This window comes from Hyperolius riggenbachi, chromosome 2, assembly GCF_040937935.1.
Source record: "Hyperolius riggenbachi isolate aHypRig1 chromosome 2, aHypRig1.pri, whole genome shotgun sequence".
NCBI lineage: Eukaryota > Metazoa > Chordata > Amphibia > Anura > Hyperoliidae > Hyperolius > Hyperolius riggenbachi.
In genome coordinates, this window is record NC_090647.1 from 222,296,109 (window position 1) to 222,314,683 (window position 18,575).

Consider the following 18,575-nt stretch of genomic DNA (forward strand, 5'->3'; position numbering starts at 1 on the left):
TATTTGTGTTTAAACAATACCAGTTGCCTGGCAGTCCTGCTGATCAGTAGGGTCAGTAAGGTCTAAGTCACACGCCTGAAACAAGCATGCAGCTAATCTTGTCAGATTTCTCATAGACATCTCATCTGCATGCCTGTTCAGGGTCTATGGCTTAAAGTATTACATGCAGAGGATCGCCAGGATAGCCAAGCAATGTGCATTATTTAAAAGGAAACAAACATGGCAGCCTCCATATCCCTCTCACCTCGGGCTCCCTTTAAATACAAGAATTTATAAATAAACAGGGTAATTGAATGGAACTGGTCAGATTACACTCACTGTGCTAGAGCCTTACTATATGTTTTCTATTTAGTATAAGGTTTTTAATTCTGTATAATTTTGAGCGGTAGCCCAGTACTAAGAATTTAGATTGGCTACATGGAAGATTATCAGAATTAGAGCGCTATTACTCATATAATTATCTGATAGTTTTACACATTTTAAAGAGTCATTAAATGCTGCAATACAATACTAATGCAATATGTCGATTTTACAGCCATACAATGACATTTACAAAGCTTTCAGTCGTAGTACTGAAATATAAGGTGAAGTCTTCAAATGCAGAATCGCTGGTAAACATCTGAAGGGCTTTAATGCACAGCAAAACATGTTTAAAGTATATAGAAGAATTTATACTTACCAGGGGCCTCCTCTAGCCCCATGAACTCCATGGGCTTCCTCACCGTGCAATCTTCCATGTTGCTAAGGCTTCAGTCGGGCTGCACTGTGGATGTGCGGCATGCACACACCCAACGCTCTACCCACGCTGGGAGCGTTCTGCACCTGCACAGGTAGTACTGTGCAAGCGCAGAATGCTCCCAGCAATGGGACTGCAATGGGGGTACACGTGGCCAGTCCGCAAATGTGCAGTGCAGCCTGACTGACAAGACTGAAGCCTTACTAACAGGGAAAAATGCAGACGAACGGATCCACCCAGGAGGAGAGTGAGGGAGCCCATGGAGTTCATGGGGCTAGAAGAAGAAGATTTTAAAACACTGCAAGTTTAAAAGGGCATGGGGGGGGGGGGGGGGGGAGATAATCATTCACATATCATACACTGCTCTTGCTGGGGGCACACATGGTGGGGGAGGGAAAATCACTGTCATAGTCACAGTAATATCCGCCATCTACACTGCATATGATGGGGAGGGGGACACGGACATCACCGTTAATCTCCGACTCAGCACCCTGACTCGAGTATAAGCCGAGACCCCCCACTTTTGGGCCACTTTTTTGGGCCCCAAAACTAAGGTTATACTAGCGTATATACAGTATTTTAAAATAAATACAGACTATGCTGAATTAATCAAATAAAGCTCTCACTACAAAAGCATGCAACCTTATTTATCTCACCTTTCAGTGGCTTTTTCATTTAGGTTTACCTCAATATGTGTGTTTTATTCCCCCCAAAAATAATCATCAAAATCTGCTGTGCTTTAATAATGTGATGTAGCATTAAAAAAACAATTGTACCTACAAATACCTTGCTTACTTGCCTAGGAGTGAGGTTTCAAACACTCAGCTGTTTCAGCTCACCCTGGACTACCTACTCAATAGATGACATAGCAAAAGACAAAGAAACACCTAAATGTAAAGGTTTATTATGCATCATAATTACCTTAGGCCAGAATGGATGGCGCCTGCAAACACTGTCTGCATCATTAAGGGCTTGCCTGAAGTTCTTCATGGACAAGTAGAGCTCAGCTCGTTGTATTGTCAGCAAGGAATTAGTAGGAGCTGCAAATAAAGACATAATAGCAAGTAAACCTTTGTTCTCAAAGATGGGTTTCTACATTTTTGGGGAGGGCACACATACAGTCAGCACCACTCAACCATACAACTCCAGATGATTAATCTTCTCTTCACTTTAATGTTACTTTTTTTTACAGGAAAAAATGTTTCATCATGACATTCTGTCTTCTTAAATAAAATGACTACATATTTAGTAACATGGCATAGCACTTGAATGAATAGACTGCTGTAGTCTCAGCAAGTAAAGAAGGTCTGCTTCCAAATGTCCCTGGCAATACAAAAATGTAGGTTGCAAGGTATACATATTATTTCAAATAAACAAATCAATGTAGAGAATAATGGACAACTGTTTTGTCTTTCTTATTGGTGTCGGTTACCATTAAAATGAGGACACCTGGCTAACCTATTTATAAAACGACTCTCTACAAACATAAATCCATAGAACAGTCTAAATGTAAGATTGTGCTTATAAAGCACAGTCACCATATTTGCCAGTTCACACACTTACCAGTCCAGCTAAAAATAGACTCACAATTCTCTATTATGTGACAGAAAGAAGGAGCAGAATGCAGCTATTCTCTATAATCAATACGCTCTCTACAGGGCCGACTGCCCTATATTTAGAACAATGAAGTAGGTACACCAAAGAAGTGTAAAGCCACATAGCTGCTTGCTAACAATTACCCTTGCTTCCATTTCAGAGGAGGCCAAGGTATTTAAAAGAAAATTGGTTGCAAAGTAGGGAACATTTTCAAATGGAACACGGTAGGAATAGATAGGTCATATGTTATTAAACAGAAGAAATGCAGTGTATCACACAGAACTCACACTGCCAAGACAGAAAATGGTTTCAACACCAGACCATAAAAAACAGTCTACACAGGCACTGCCATGGAAAGAATTCTAATTAAAACTAGAGCTCTTAGTCACTTGACAGTCTAAGTACAGGCAAAACTCTTATGAAGTGCAGGTCCGGTGAAAAAAATCTGCTTGAACATCTGTAAACAATGTGGCATGATTACAGTGGAGGCAGTCATACTTGCTTGATTTGAATCACAGCTGTGCTTCAATGCCAGTAATGTAACCGTCATACCAACCATAACAGCTGCTGTGGGGCCCAAGGATATATGAAATAAATTGTACAAAGTGCATGCTAGCTTTCATAGGTAATGAAGTAATGTTCAGGGGAGACATGTATGGATTATATTCCATGGTTTTGTTATAATTGATGCCACCCCTCTAAACCTGCAGTGCTGACGAAAAGTAAACTGTCCCCTGTGCAGCAGTATACAGAAGAGTGGAACTGCAATAAAGAGCAGATGTGAAAGCAGTTACATCAAATATGTTCAATGGGCTCCCTGATAAAGCCTTGTACACATGATAGGCGGTTATGGATGGGGCAGTGGCCCCGGTCCTCCTCAGTCAGACGTAGGCCAAGGACATAGTTCTCTTTCTTACAGGGCCTGCCCTACGTTGCTCTGTCATGCAACACCAGGGCTGTGGAGTCTGTACAAAAATCCACCGACTCCGACTCCTCTGGTTAGGATTCCACCAACTCCAATTCCTCCACTCTGACTCCTCTAATTTGCATATTACAATTTTGTTGATTGAAAGTATGTAACATGAAATGCATCTGTTAACTGCCAATGCTTAGGAGTTTTAAAATACAACTGAAATGAGAGGGATATGGAGGCCGCCATATTTATTCCCTTTTAAACAATACCAGTTACCTGGCTAGCTGGCTGATCTTCTGCCTCTAATACTTTTAGTCATAGACTAAAACTAGTCCTTGGTAAGGGTACTTGTAGAAGACAGAACAAAGAACATCCATCAGGCCCTAAGCAATGTAACTGTGGGTACATGTAAGGGTGATGTGCAGGTACTCTGCAGGTTAATGAGGAGATTCTTCCTCTATTACACATTCTTCATGCTCAATCTGAACCAGGTTTATGGGTGATAGACAAAACCTCTGTTCAATGTGCACAACATTCTCAGTGGATTCCCTGCAGCTCTGGGGAGAGTATAGTACTACTGTGTAACAAAGTAAACCTGAGACAGGTGAAATTAAAGTTTTATACATACATGGGGCTTCCTCCAGCCCCCTTCAGGCTAGTCAGTTCCTTGCTGTCCTCCTCCGCCACCTGGATCTTCTGCTATGGGTCCAGGTAATTGAGCCAGTCGGGCGTAGTGTGCATGCACCTGCACAGCACTATTGCGCAGGTGCAGAATGTTCATAGCTGTGGGAGCGGCACATGGCCGGACTGCGCTGACTGGCTGAATTACTGGGACTCATAGCAGAAGATCCAGGTGGCGGAGGAGGGCAGCAAGGGACTGATTGGCCTGAAGGGGGCATCTCTATTAGAGAGAGAGAGAGAGAGAGAGAGAGAGAGAGAGAGAGAGAGAGAGAGAGAGAAGAGAGAGAGAGAGAAGAGAGAAGAGAGAGAGAGAGAGAGAGAGAGAGAGAGAGAGAGAGAGAGAGAGAGAGAGAGAGAGAAGAGAGAAGAGAGAAGAGAGAAGAGAGAGAGAGAGAGAGAGAGAGAGAGAGAGAGAGAGAGAGAGAGAGAGACTTTAAAAATACGGGGACTGCTCTATTGAAGCAGCAAAAGTGTGGACTAAACAGAGCTATTACTGTATATATAAATTATTTATGATGACTATTATCTGAGAAATAGAACATCTTTATCATATTTTCTATTTTAATTACAGTTTAAATTCATTAGGAGTCAGAGTTGGTGCATTTTCTCCCGACTCAGACTCCAGGTACCCACAAATTGCCCCGACTCCGACTCCTCGACTCCGACTCCACAGCCCTGTGAACCACACAGTCGTCCTTCCACCTCCCAACATAAATGCGCTGAAAGCCTAGAGGCTAGCAACACGTCGGTGCACATCTTGTTCCCGAACTGTTGTCTGAGAAATCAAGCCCCAGTCCTTGCGGATTACAGAAATTGAGAGTGTACACACACCTTAAGGGTGGAAGGAGAGTTACTGAGATGAATCTGGAGGCAGGATAAGGGTCACCAATGTAAAAACTTCCCCTACTAAGCTGTGGCTTACAGCAGCCATTATTGAAAAATGGGGACATCACTGCAAAAGGTTTTCCTATTGGACAAAGAGCACTCAAGGACAATCATACAGGAGTTTTGCTATGAGAGTTAGTGATTTCAATTTTATTATCCTATCATAAAGGTCTGGTTATCCCACTTAGGGCTTATCATTCATCTGATTCAAAACAAGACTGTTTTTATGAGTTAATAATACAGAGATCGGAGGAGTGCTAAAATACTGTGATTTTCTATACAATATTTTGTCCTGGGTGGTCAACTCTTTAACTAGGGCAGACTGCAAGTGAAAAAAAGTCTTAGGGTGGCCACTAATGATCCAATCTTTTTCATCCAATCTTACCAAATATACTGTATGTAGTATAAGGGTAAATTGAGTGAATATATTGAATGGATACGTTACGCAGTTACCTTCTATTACATCGAAATTGTAAGATTGGATAAAAAAGATTGTACCATTAGTGGCCAGCTTAAAGGTGGCCATACATGGTACAGTTTTTCAATTAGATAATTTAGTTTGATTATTCCATTAGATCGAATATAAAGATTTTTCCAGCATGTCCGATCATTTTTCCAGAAAAAACGGGATAATCGTTCGAATTTCTTGATCGAAAAAAAAAACATTTTCAACTTTCATTCAATTCGACCATTTAGATCGAATAAACGGGAAAATCGAACATTTTTATTGTACCGTGTATGGCCACCATAAGACTCACTTATATACAACATCATCAGCAGAAATAAAAACTTACAATAAACTATGTACACAAGGTGAATTAAACTCAGTTGAAGTAGCTGATAAATACTGCCTCGGGCGAGTATATAGTGTGTGTATGGTAGCTCTTTGACATCACCTTAAAATGTACCTGAGGTAGCAGAAAAAAAAAAAAAAAAAGATACATACCTGGGGCTGCCTCCAGCCCCCTTTAGGCTAATCGTTCCCTCGCTGTCCTCCTCCGCCTCCTGTATCCTCCGTTGGAAGCCCCTGCAATTCATCGAGTCTGGTCCAGTTTACTTTAAGGTCTAGCATGATGGATCTTTAGAGATATCCAAGGCCCGAGCGACCCCTTGGCACATTGCTTTCCTATTCACCCTGCCCAACAGAAGCCACACCATTGTGCACCATGGGTTGTCCCTCCTTCCCTCTCTATAACAGCCAGTTTCCTCCAAGATTTCAAAAACATATAGATAAGTTGATTGGCTTCCCCCAAATAGGCCTTAGACTATGATAGGCTATAATATGCTATGACTATGAAAGGGTTTAAACTGAGAGCCCCTCTGAAGGACAGTTAGTGACAAGACTATATATTGTGGAACGCACTCGAAAAGATGTCAGCGCTATATTAAATACGAAGATTAAAAAAAAAAAAAAAAAAAAACATACTTGGTCTGCAAATATTACTGGATTACTGAGTATAAACCTACAGAATTACACAGCTCATATATGCAAAAATACTACAGTTTCCTAATCTAAATGTCTGAGTTATGTAATACTATTGTCACTCTCAGTCATCTAGCCATCACAATTTGACCATTGCCAAAGTTATTGAAATCCTCATGCTCGTCTATTCTTCCTGTTTACAGCCTTCAAGAACTGACTGTTCCCTTGCTGCATAATACTGTCTACCCCACCCTATTCATTTTAGCAGCGAGATACAGTAATTAATGGTTCTTCACTTTATTTGTTAGTGGCATGTTGTGGCTACATGGGTGTATACAAACGACATTCCTTTCCTCTTCAGAAACAAAGTGACAGTCACAGAGTATATTAACAAACAGGCTCCTGACTGAATATGCATGGACACATGACATGTAATCAATCTTGCTTTCCATATAAACTCCTCTGCGCAGTCCAGTACAATGAAAAGATTTTCTCCCACTCAGTGGAAGATGTAAGCATGTGCAAGCAATAGTCTAGATTACAATATTTGTTGAAAGTCCAGCAGCTCAGCCAAAGCCCTGACCCTCTTAAGAGCCTGTCTCTAGGTAACAGGGCTCAGCCACTTCTCCGGTTCTCAGGGCACGTGTGACAGATGGAACACTGGGATAAAAATCACGTTTCTAGGGAGAACGTGAACACCACACCATTTTCTGAAGTGGAAGAAGGGAAGAGGCACTTTATGTCAAGTGCCTCTTTTAGATATAAAATAGGCATAGCTAAGAACCTACAGAGAAGGTTTTACATCATAGTAGAAATGTATTGAATATCAGAGTGACCAAATCCTGTTAATATTTAAAGGTTATTATGCTGTTCCATATCTTTTAGAGCAGAGAGATAGTTCTGAGTTCAGGTCGGCTTTAAGGAATTTGCAGGGATATCATCTTACTCAATAATAATAACATCAGGTGCAAATGATCATGAAGATAACATGTAATATCACCATTAAACTTGAAACTGACAGAGGAGAAGCCATGCCAGCAAGGTCCTGCCACTGTGTAAGTTTTTGCATTTTTTTTCTTTTGGTTTTGTTCTTTTTTCTTTACATTTAACTCCCCAAATACAAGTAAAGAATAATTATTACAAATCAATAATAATAACAATGCTTTACTTGGAATTAAAAGTTAAATGTACATTTTTACGCATTCCCGCTGGTGCAGGAACATTAACACATACATTTTTACGTGTTAGTGGTTCAACGCGTAAAATGTTACGCGTTGAACCAGTAACGCGTAAAAATGTATGTGTTTATGTTCCTGCACCAGCGGGAATGCGTGAAAATGTACGCAATGCGGCCTGCCGACCCCGAGGTCGGCAAAAACTTAACGAGCTGATGGAGGGGGACCAGAGCAGCAGTGGGTGACTACGAGGGCACAGAATGGCTGCATGGGGCTGCTAGAAGCCCCAGGTAAGTGAAACTCTTTTTGTTTTTGTCTGATAACTCCTTTAACCTATCGCATACCGATGACTACAGCGTTTGTTAATAATTCTCCGCGCACGCTATGCAGTCATAGCGTGCGCTGCAAAATTACGCTCTTCATTACTACTTAAATGAGCAGCTCGTTAAACTTAACCACTTCACCCCAAAGGCGTTTTTACCCTAATGGACAAGAGCGATTTTCACCTTTTAGTGCTCATCCCTTTCATTTGCCAATAGCTTAATCACTACTAATCACAATGAAATGATCTATATCTTGTTTTTTTCACCACCAATTGGGCTTTTTCGGGTTGATATTAGTTTTCCATAATTACTTTATTTTCTATGCATTTTAAAGGGAAAAACAAGTAAAAAAATGAAAAAATACACTATTTCTCCAATTTCATCCCCTATAGTTTTAATATAAACACTGCTACTGTGCATAAAACCCACACATTTTATCTTCGTATTTGTTCTGGTTATCACATGTTAATTATGTCCCTAGTACAAAGTATGGTGAAAATATAGTATTTGGAAGTAAAAGGTGTATTTTTTCTTTGGTGTTTTTTTCCCCCACTATTTTCACGTGCACGGGGATGCACGTGCGGGAGCACGCGGGTGCACGCGCACAGTGGCAGCAGCACTGTCTGACTTATAAAAACATCCTGGAGCCATTAACAGGCTCTAGCAGGAGGTTTTTTATAAGTCAGCTTGTCATTAAGTGGCTAATGAGCGATCCACTGAACACGCCCGGAGCACGGCGGGTCCAGTAGCTTCAAAGAACAGTATTCCTGCACTTTGATTGGCCCAGTAGTGAGTAGGCTGCCTGTGCAAGTACGGTCACAATTCTTTCCAACCCGTGCATGTACAGAAATGGTTAGAGAATGCTCCGTAGCTGCAACTGAGCCCAGTCACAGATTTTTGAAATCATCAATGGAAGCACATCAAAGGGGAGGCCATAGGAAATGAGAAGCCAGATATTAAAGGCTTTGTGAACTAGCCAATATTAACTCCCGAATGGACAAAGGATCTAAATGAGGAGGGGTGCAAAATGGACACAGCAAGCTTGCTCAGTAGCTGCATGCACAGTAGCTGTGACTGAGCAAGCTTGCTGTGAGTGTTTTGAGTGCAGAGGGTTAAAGAAAACCTGAACTGAAAATTAAAAGTCGAAATAAATATAAACACGTCATACTTACCTCCCATGTAGTCTACTCCTCAATCTCTTTCTCCTCTCCCGCGTCCTGTTTGTCCACTGTGATCAATGGAATTCTCTGTCCTCCATTTTGAAAATGGCCATTACCCATAACAGCTTTCTGGTCAGAACACTGTTAAACTGTAACATCGACCACTTGAGCCATAGGGAAACATGAACATTACCGGGCACATCAGTTGTCCACTCATCTATAACTGACAGCAACTGATATATTTCAGTTCTGACAAAATGTTGTCAGAACTGGAAGGGATCATTGTCAGAAGAAAATGGTGAGCTTCTGAGAGGAACTGATGGCAAGGTAACTATTTCATGTTCATTTGAAGTTACCTCATGTGTTTATTTTAAATAATTTTACTCAGTACAGGTTCCCTTTAAGGACTGTTTGTATGATATAAATAATGTTACCGTCTGTTGCTACTCTGCAATCATAATCCTGAATACTGTCAGAGGAATGCCCTATGCCATATTACTATTCGTTATACTGACCTACTTCCATAATCCAGCTACCTGTGTCCAAGGAAACCCTGCATCTATAAAAAGGACACAGCCCATAATGATTACTGTAAATAGGTAGCACTTTGGTTTTACATGCCTGTTACAATCTATGGTATATAGTTCTGGCAGCAGAGCTGTTGAATGCACCAGTGCACAGCATTTGGGGGCTGAGCTTATATGGTATGATTTACCTCTGAGCTGACAAACATAAGTGATCGGCACACCTGGCCTGGCCTTACCTAAACAATGCCTGTTAGGCCACACTCACAGTGACCATTGAATTCCTTATGACAGCAGGAACACAACGCATCGCATGCAGTGAAGCATAGTAAAAAGTATGCTTCACTGTAACTGTCAACCAAGCATGATTAGCGGTAATGTAGTGCATTTACCATGCCGCATTCTGTTGTATTGCAACGCACTCACCGCACTGTCATATAGGTGGTGCATTGCAGTGCGACGAGACACATTACAGAGCAGCCATTATGCCGCAATGCACCACTGTGAACATGGCCTAAAGGTGTCCATTCACTTACAGACTTTTCCCACCGTGATCAAACCTGATCAGAAAGCTATAACCCAACATGTCAGATTGATCGTAATTTCAATCAAAATTATTGATTTGACCAGACAGAAGATCTCAATTGAACGGGGGCAGGGCAGGAGCAGTGGTAGATTGAGGACCCATAGCGCAGCACTGCAATGGTCTGACTGATTTTCAATAGATTTCCAGCTGAGATCCATTGAATATTTATGGGCAGTGTGTGGAAGGAATAGATTGCTCTTTGATCAGAATCAGATCAGAAAGGGATCTATCTTTTTTCCCCACTTAGTAACAATCTATAAATGTATGGGCACCTTAAAAGAAAATAATCCCAACTCTATTTATGGGCAATCTAACTCTAACCATTACCTGCATTTCACTGTCTTAGGTTTCAGGATGCATTCTCTAAACCACGCATGCGCACAACACACTTGGTGACTGGCATGATGACACGCCGGGTGCGTGCATGGCCGACTTCAGCTGAAGTCGCCGGATTACCAGAGCCGCCAGCGGGACCATGGAAGGGACTAAGAGGATGCTGGGAGACCTTACTGGCTACAGGGGACTGGAGGAAGCCCCAGGTAAGTCCAGATTTTCAATTTATGACTCTGCTCAGGATCCCTTTAAAAAGCTGTGACTTGGCTCAGTCGCAGCTATCGTGCATGCTCTGTCCCTTCCACATCCCTCCTCCATCACATTCCCAAGTGGCTGTGCATGGCAACCATGGCCAGGAGCATTTTGTACTTGTGCGGTTGCAATTCTTTCCAAACTGTGCATATAAAGAACTGATCAGAGAATGTGCCGTAGCTGCAACTGAGCCCAGTCACAGATTTTTGAAAGGGGCAATGGAAGCACATCAGAGGGGAGGCCAAAAGAACTGAGGAGCCAGGAAGACTATGGGGGCTGAAAGAAGCCTCAGGTATTGAAGACTGTGTGAATTAGCCAATATTTACTCCCGATGGACAAATTATCTAATCAAAGTGATCAAATTATCCTCTGATTAGGAGTTAATTCTTCTACTGAATTATTGGAAATGACTAAGAAATAACTGGTTTCTTGGTCAATAATGAGGTGGTAAATATCATTGCAAGTACCTGTGCAAATGAGTGATCAATCTCGCTGAAGCCTGATGGCACTTGCTGGTAACATTGGATAGGAGAGCCATCATTTACATGGACATTGTTTTGGCATCCCCATCTTATCATTCACTGATTGAGAAATAGAATACACAAAAGTCTGGCCACAGTTGCCATTATATGTACCAGGTGCCTGAGGTGCAAAGAAGAGTAAATCAGAACACAGGAAGAGTGCCAGTGTATCAACTGTGGGGCAGAGCAGTTCTTCCACACTGATATTGTTACAATACTAAAGTGATAAAAAATATTTGTGTGCTCTTCAGAATTGTGACACAGCTGTTTACATTTAGCTGTACAGTAGATAAAGACTCTGCACTTTGACTCTAGGCCTACTAGAAGGAAAACTGCTTTGCCCGAACTAGCTTGACTGAATCAGAAGAATGCGCAAGTTTCTGCTTATGGAGGGGGCCAAGATACACCCATGACACCAGACTACCAGAATAGTGGTCGTGTGGGATAATCCAATCCCAAAGCTCACCCGCAGTCTTCTAGGAAGTGTCACTGTACATGCACAGATCTATGATATGGTAATGGTCATCATGTGGCTGTGGGCCTGCTAAATCACAAGTATACTCATCCTTTCATCACAATTATGGCCTAATGGTTCACTGCTCATTAACCATCATGGGGCTAAGCTGCATTAATTACTAAAATGTCAAATTCAGTAGTAAACTAGAATAACATGGAACAGGCAAATTAAAAAGCTGCTACGCAAAACCCCTGAATCTGTAATTAACTCTAGTAGGTACTGTTTTGGATTAAAAACATCATGTGACCTACTTTTAAATACCATTCATGAAAAGCAGCAGACATTTACAAGGGATTAGTCAGGAAGCCTGGTTAGATAGGATAAAAAAAACACACACACACACACACACACACACACACACACACACACGATCCAGATTTAAACAGTTTAGTCTGTAAACATTACGTACAAAGAAGTTTAAGGCTAAATGTTTATTACAATACATAGAGTAATCCTAGTTTTAATTAAAAGAGTGCTAGATACACTCACTAGAAAGATGAAGCAATATTTGTATTTAGTGTTTTTTATCTGAAAGCTTTTTATGGGTTGACTGTGAATTTCCAAGAACACCAAGCCCAACAGAAGTATCTCCTAAAGTATGCATACTGCATGGTATGAACCTTCCATTCTATAGCTGTAGCTGGCTCTGTACAATATCCTATTATACACACATAGGCCTGTGCTAAAATCTTTTCTATAACTCTATTAGTTTGTGTACTAAATCTTATTCTGAACTAGTACAAGTTTCTCCATAAGCTGGTATGCACCACTCCTGTCATATCTTCACCTAAAAACTGAGACAACACACTTGGTTTGACAAAACAGCAGTTGACCATGTCCACATGACCAACATGCATATCTCCTCCTATCACCAGTCCTCTCTATCAATAACCTAATGAAGTGTAGTTATATATACAAGACTGCCTACTGTCTTCTGGCATGAGTGAGGCTAGGCTGCCACTTACCTCACCACATATTACAGGTCATAGAGGGGGTGTGGATATCAGAGGTTAAGGTGTGCTGTACAGTTTTTCCCCCAGGGAATACAGGAGGGAGCTTAGCTGTTTGCTCTTTTAAAGATTCTCTGCACTTGGCACAGGACTGTGCTGAACAGAAATAAAAAGTAAGGCCCCGTTCACACTTGCGGTTCTCTGCCAAACGGACCGGATGACCTGACCGGATCCGGATCGGAACCGTACGGTTCTGATCCGGATCTGGTCAGGTTGCATCAGGTGTTCATCAGGATGCGATCCGGATCCGTTTGGCAAAAGATAGTAGAAATAAAATAAAAATGTTGGGGTCTGGGAGGTCAGCAGAAGGTGGACCTGTGGAATCAGGCCCTCCGCTGTTTAGCACTCACCTCCACCTCCGACATACTGCCAACATCTCCAGCACGTTTAAAGTCACTGCTGCTCCACTCCAAAGTGCTTGCCCATGTGTCCCCATCCAAAATCGCCGCTACAATACGCATAGGAAGTGGGGTAGAACGTCCGTTTTTTATAGCCAGTGTGTTGTGCGCTCTCCGTTTCTCATTGGTTTCTATTGGCCGGATGCAACAGTCCGGCTCAGCTCCGGATACGTCAGCCGGAGGAGCCGGACCAAAAAATAGCGCATGTTGGGTCTTACGCCGGAGTCCGGATCCGGTCCGGCTCCGGTCCGGACGCATGTGAACAGACGCATAGACTTTCATTGCTATGCCGTCCGTCCGTTCCGCATGCGGTCCGGCTCCGGCACGGCGATTCCGGACGGCGACCGCCAATGTGAACCGGGCCATACTGGTATCTGTGCACTTGTTACAAAACATTGCTTATGTATTCTACAATACCGAACCAATATGCACAGCAGCTGTGGCCGGAAGCGTTCTGCGCATGCATGGTTTGGAAACATTTGTAATCGCACATGCCCAGGACACTCACACCTGAGGGTCCAGTACTAAGCCATGAGGGAGCGCGCATAAAGAGAGTATTCGAGTGGACAGAGCACATGCAGTTCAAGCAAAAATGGAGAGGCAAAAGCATCAAAATGGAGGGGAGGCTGGTGAAGCTGGGTGGCCACAGAGATTATGGTCTTACTGAAGAAGCCCTAAGTATGTACACCTTGCATGTATATTTTCAGTTCTGGCGTGCTCTGGCACAACTAAATTATTCAGTTTAAGGGTTTTCCAATACCCTCTCACCCCAGTCTTCTCTCCCACAGCCTCAGTGCGATTCCTCTGGAGCAAGGAGAACAAAGATCAAACAAAAAACGTAATTCTAAGATCTTAAAGGAAACCTGAGATGGGGCAGGAGAAAAAAAATATATATACCTGGGGCTTCCACCTGCCCCCTCCAAGCTAAATGTTCCTTCATCATCCTCCGCCGCCTCCTTGATCTTCTGCAATAGGCCCCAGTAAGTCCTCTGGTCTGGGGCATACTGCACATGCGCCCATTGTGCTCCCGTCGCTGGGAGTGTTCTGCGTTTCTGCAGTAGGAGCGAGCACGGGCAGATGGCACCTGCGTCGACTGGCCCATATTGGACCACTTACCGGGGTCTACTGAGGAAGATCCAGGAGAAGGCGGAATATGGGGAGGGGGTGATCATCCTGGAGGGGGCAGGAGGAAGCCTCCGGTAAGTATATTTTTTTTCTTCTGCCCGATCTCAGGTACATTGTAATGTTATCATTTTATGTATTCCAAGAAAGGTATATATAGACAAACAGTGAAATGCTGGACCAGCTGCTTAGGACAAACAAGATGACATACTAATTACAATGTGTAAGACATTGTAAATAGTCACTATTTACCTGACTACATGTCCTTATGCATTAACAGAAACTCATCAATTTAGCAGATATCTGTCAAAAAACACATTATCCTTCCAGTTTACACATTAAACAGAAACTCATATAGGTTAGCAGATAGTCATCTTACCAACACAGTCCCTGAAATTCCAGTTTACACATTACACATTTTGGCCTACAAGGTCAATAACTAAAAGGTATAATTCTGACATAAAACAATAAGGGAAAGATGACCAAAATAATTCATATAACTTACAGTACACCTTGTATGTTTATTTTCAGTTCTGACGTGCTTTAAGCGGTGCAGAAAAATGTAGAAGTACAGTCATCTAGGGGCCTTTTTCCACTATACAGTTGTATATCCCTGTATAATAAACTCCAAGGGACCAGGAAAAGTAATTTACTATATCAGAATTGGTCATACATTGTATATTTATACAGATGCATTTGCTGGGACCTTAGGACTATAGTTTATAGTTTACTATATCCAGAGGTTTACTATATCAGAGTTTACTATAACAAGATTCTACTGTATGTGGCTTTTCACTACATGCAAACACGCATTAGATGTTACAGCCCAGAGAATGGGAGCCTTTCTCTCTAATTATGCAGAGCAGTGTGCTTTGCAGACTACTTACAAAAGGTCTGATTGGTGGTTCTCTCCACTCCTGCAGCTGCCGGCTGCCCTGCTGCATCCTCGTACAGCTCCCGCATTGTGAACCATACAGCAAAGCAGCTGGGAGCTGCAGAAAGTAAAGAGGACCGGTGCCTGTTTTTTTTTCCAAGTAGTTTCTGCTGTGCGCTGCTCTGCATCTGATTTGTGGGGGGAGGTTAGTGTTTATTTTAGGCAAGAACACATATCCGGCATCAGGCAATCCCAACCTGGCTGTGCCGGATTCCATGGACTGTATATACTGTGGTAATATTTTTCCCATCTGAAAAAGAAAACTGACAGCATGCTGCTCTTTTTCCAACACGGTGCACAACTGTCCTATTAAATTACAGTGTACAGCTGTGGAAGACCGGGACATTATACTGCATACAATCATGCATGGAGTTTAGAAAAGCTGCACATGACAAGGGGGGTTGTGGAAATGAGACAACTCATCCTTCACCATCTGAGTTGAGACTGGCAAGTGCTAAAAATGTTTGTTGAGATTTATTGCTCTCCAGTAATAACATTATTTATATATAGCACAGTATTGACAGTTCTTACATGAGAACTCACAGCAGTCAATGTATACAATAGTAGGTATGGAAGTTTGAAACCAAGCTATTGGCTGCTCACATATCTCACATAAATATGGGTATTTAAAGCAAGCAGATAAAATAGATTTAACGTACTACATAGTTGCTTTTCTTACTGCATGGAGGTCAGTGGTTTATAAAAGATTACTATAAACAAACAAAACAGCCAAGTTTGGTCTGTGCTGCTGCATGTAAGGCAATGATGTGAAGAGCAGTGCTAGAATAGGCTGTCCATGTCCACCAAACAGAAGAACAGGTGGAAGCCTCCATAAAATAATGACGTGGCCTGTTACATATTGTGCCTGCAGGAATTCACTACAGACTGGAAAATAAAAGCATAAAAAGCAATTACTAATATAATCACGTTATGCCAAAATATGAAAAAATGGGCGGTGCATTAGAAACTGCCGGACGGTTTTAAAGAACAACTATTATGAACATTGTAAAAATTAAAATATATACATAAGAAATGCCCATTTCTCCCAGAGCAAAATACACTATACCTTATTTTTTAGTTATATAGCTGTCACTTACAGTAGGTGGTGACAATCTTACAAATTTTCCAGAGTTTGGACTAGTCCATATCTGCATGGGGATTCTCAGTTATTTCTTTATTTACAAAAGCACTTGCTGAATGGCAGTTGCTCAATCCAACTCCCAAAATGGAGTACAAATGAGTCAAGAGGGTGGCTAACATCTTTGTAAAGATCCATTCCAGGCAGAGCTTTTGTAAAGAATAAAGGTAATACTGAGACTCTGCCATGAGAGAGATGGACTAGTTCAAAATCTGTTAGATCTTTCAGCATTTTACTACCTATAGTAAGTGACAGCAAGATAGGAAAAAAGTAATTCATAGTGCATTTTACTCTGGGAGACATGTACATTTTATATGTATGTATTTAAATTTTAAATTTGTTTGCGATAGTGGCCCTTTAAGTACAAAGTAAAGAACATTAACCTTTGATTGTCCTGTAGCAACTAATCTTCTCAAGGCTGTCAATGGGTTAAAATAAGCTTGCAAAAGTATTCGGCCCCCTTGAAGTTTTCCAAATTTTGTCATATTACTGCCACAAACATGAATCAATTTTATTGGAATTCCACGTGAAAGACCAATACAAAGTGGTGTACACATGAGAAGTGGATCGAAAATCATACATGATTCCAAACATTAAAAAAAAAAAGTGGGGTTTGCGTAATTATTTAGCCCCCTGAGTCAATACTTTGTAGACCCACCTTTTGCTGCAATTACAGCTGCCAGTCTTTTTAGGGTATGTCTCTACCAGCTTTGCACATCTAGAGACTGACATCCTTGCCCATTCTTCTTTGCAAAACAGCTCCAGCTCAGTCAGATTAGATGAACAGCATTTGTGAACAGCAGTTTTCAGATCTTGCCACAGATTCTCGATTGGATTTAGATCTGCACTTTGACTGGGCCATTCTAACACATGGATATGTTTTGTTTTAAACCATTCCATTATTGCCCTGGCTTTATGTTTAGGGTTGTTGCTGGAAGGTGAACCTCCGCCCCAGTATCTAGTCTTTTTCTAGTCTTTTTCAGACTCCAAGAGGTTTTCTTCCAAGATTGCCCTGTATTTGGTTCCATCCATCTTTTTATTATTATTATTTAGTATTTATATAGCGCCGACATATTACGCAGCGCTGTACAGTGTATATATATCTTGTCACTAACTGTCCCTCAAAGGAGCTCACAATCTATTCCCTACCATTGCCATATGTCTATATTATGTAATGTAAGTACTGTAGTCTAGGGCCAATTTAGGGGGAGCCAATTAACTTATTTGTATGTTTTTGGAATGTGGGAGGAAACCGGAGTGCCTGGAGGAAACCCACGCAGACACGGAGAGAACATACAAACTCTTTGCAGATAGTGCCCTGGCTGGGATTCGAACCAGGGACCCAGCGCTGCAAGGCGAGAGCGCTAACCACTACGCCACCGTGCTGCCCAATCAATCATCTTCCCATCAACTCTCACCAGCTTCCCTGTCCCTGCTGAAGAGAAGCACCCCCAGAGCATGATGCTGCCACCACCATATTTGACAGTGGGTGTGGTGTGTTCAGAGTGATGTGCAGTGTTAGTTTTCCACCATACATAAGGCTTGATTCACAAAAGGGTGCTAACTTAGTTAGCATGCCTAAAGCCCCTTAGCACGCCTAAAGCTCTTTAGGACGTGCAAAGTTTAGCACTGTGCGATGCTCGCGAAATGTCGCCTCGAGTGCGCCCAAACAGTTGCACCAGGTGCACCTGAAACGTTGCATAGTGCGCAGTTTCGGGCGCACCCGGTGCGACATTTTAGACGCATCCGGTGCGACGATTTAGGCGCACCCGGTGCGAAGTTTCGTGCGCATTGCTAAAGTTTGTGCACGATCAATAAAAGCTTTTAGGCGTGCTAAGTTAGAACCCTTCTGTGAATCGAGCCCATAGCGTTTTGCATTTTGGCCAAAAGTACCATTTTGGTCTCATCTGACCAGAGCACCTTCTTCCACATGTTTGCTGTGTCCCCCACATGGCTTGTGGCGAACTGCAAACTGGACTTCTTATGCTTTTCTGTTAACAATGCCTTTCTTCTTGTCACTCTTCCATAAAGGCCAACTTTGTGCAGTGCACGACTAATAGTTGTCCTATGGACAGATTCCTCCACCTGAGCTGTAGATCTCTGCAGCTTGTCCAGAGTCACCATGGACCTCTTGACTGCATTTCTGATCAGAGCTCTCCTTGTTCGGCCTGTAAGTTTAGGTGGACGGCCTTGTCTTGGTAGGTTTACAGTTGTGCCATACTCCTTCCATTTCTGAATTATCGCTTGAACAGTGCTCCGTGGGATGTTCAAAGCTTTGGAAATCTTTTTGTAGCCTAAGCCTGCTTTAAATTTCTCAATAACTTTATCCCTGACCTGTCTGGTGTGTT

The 18,575-nt window shown here is 42.1% G+C and overlaps 1 protein-coding gene across 1 annotated transcript in view; it reads right to left on the reverse strand.

Moving 5' to 3' along the window:
- Positions 1–18,575, reverse strand: part of LONRF2 (LON peptidase N-terminal domain and ring finger 2) — a 78,155-nt gene that overhangs the window by 32,375 nt on the left and 27,205 nt on the right. Inside the window, exon 2 of the mRNA XM_068268211.1 lies at positions 1,658–1,776. Coding sequence (XP_068124312.1) covers positions 1,658–1,776 — 119 coding nt within the window. The remainder of the gene's footprint in view (positions 1–1,657; positions 1,777–18,575) is intronic.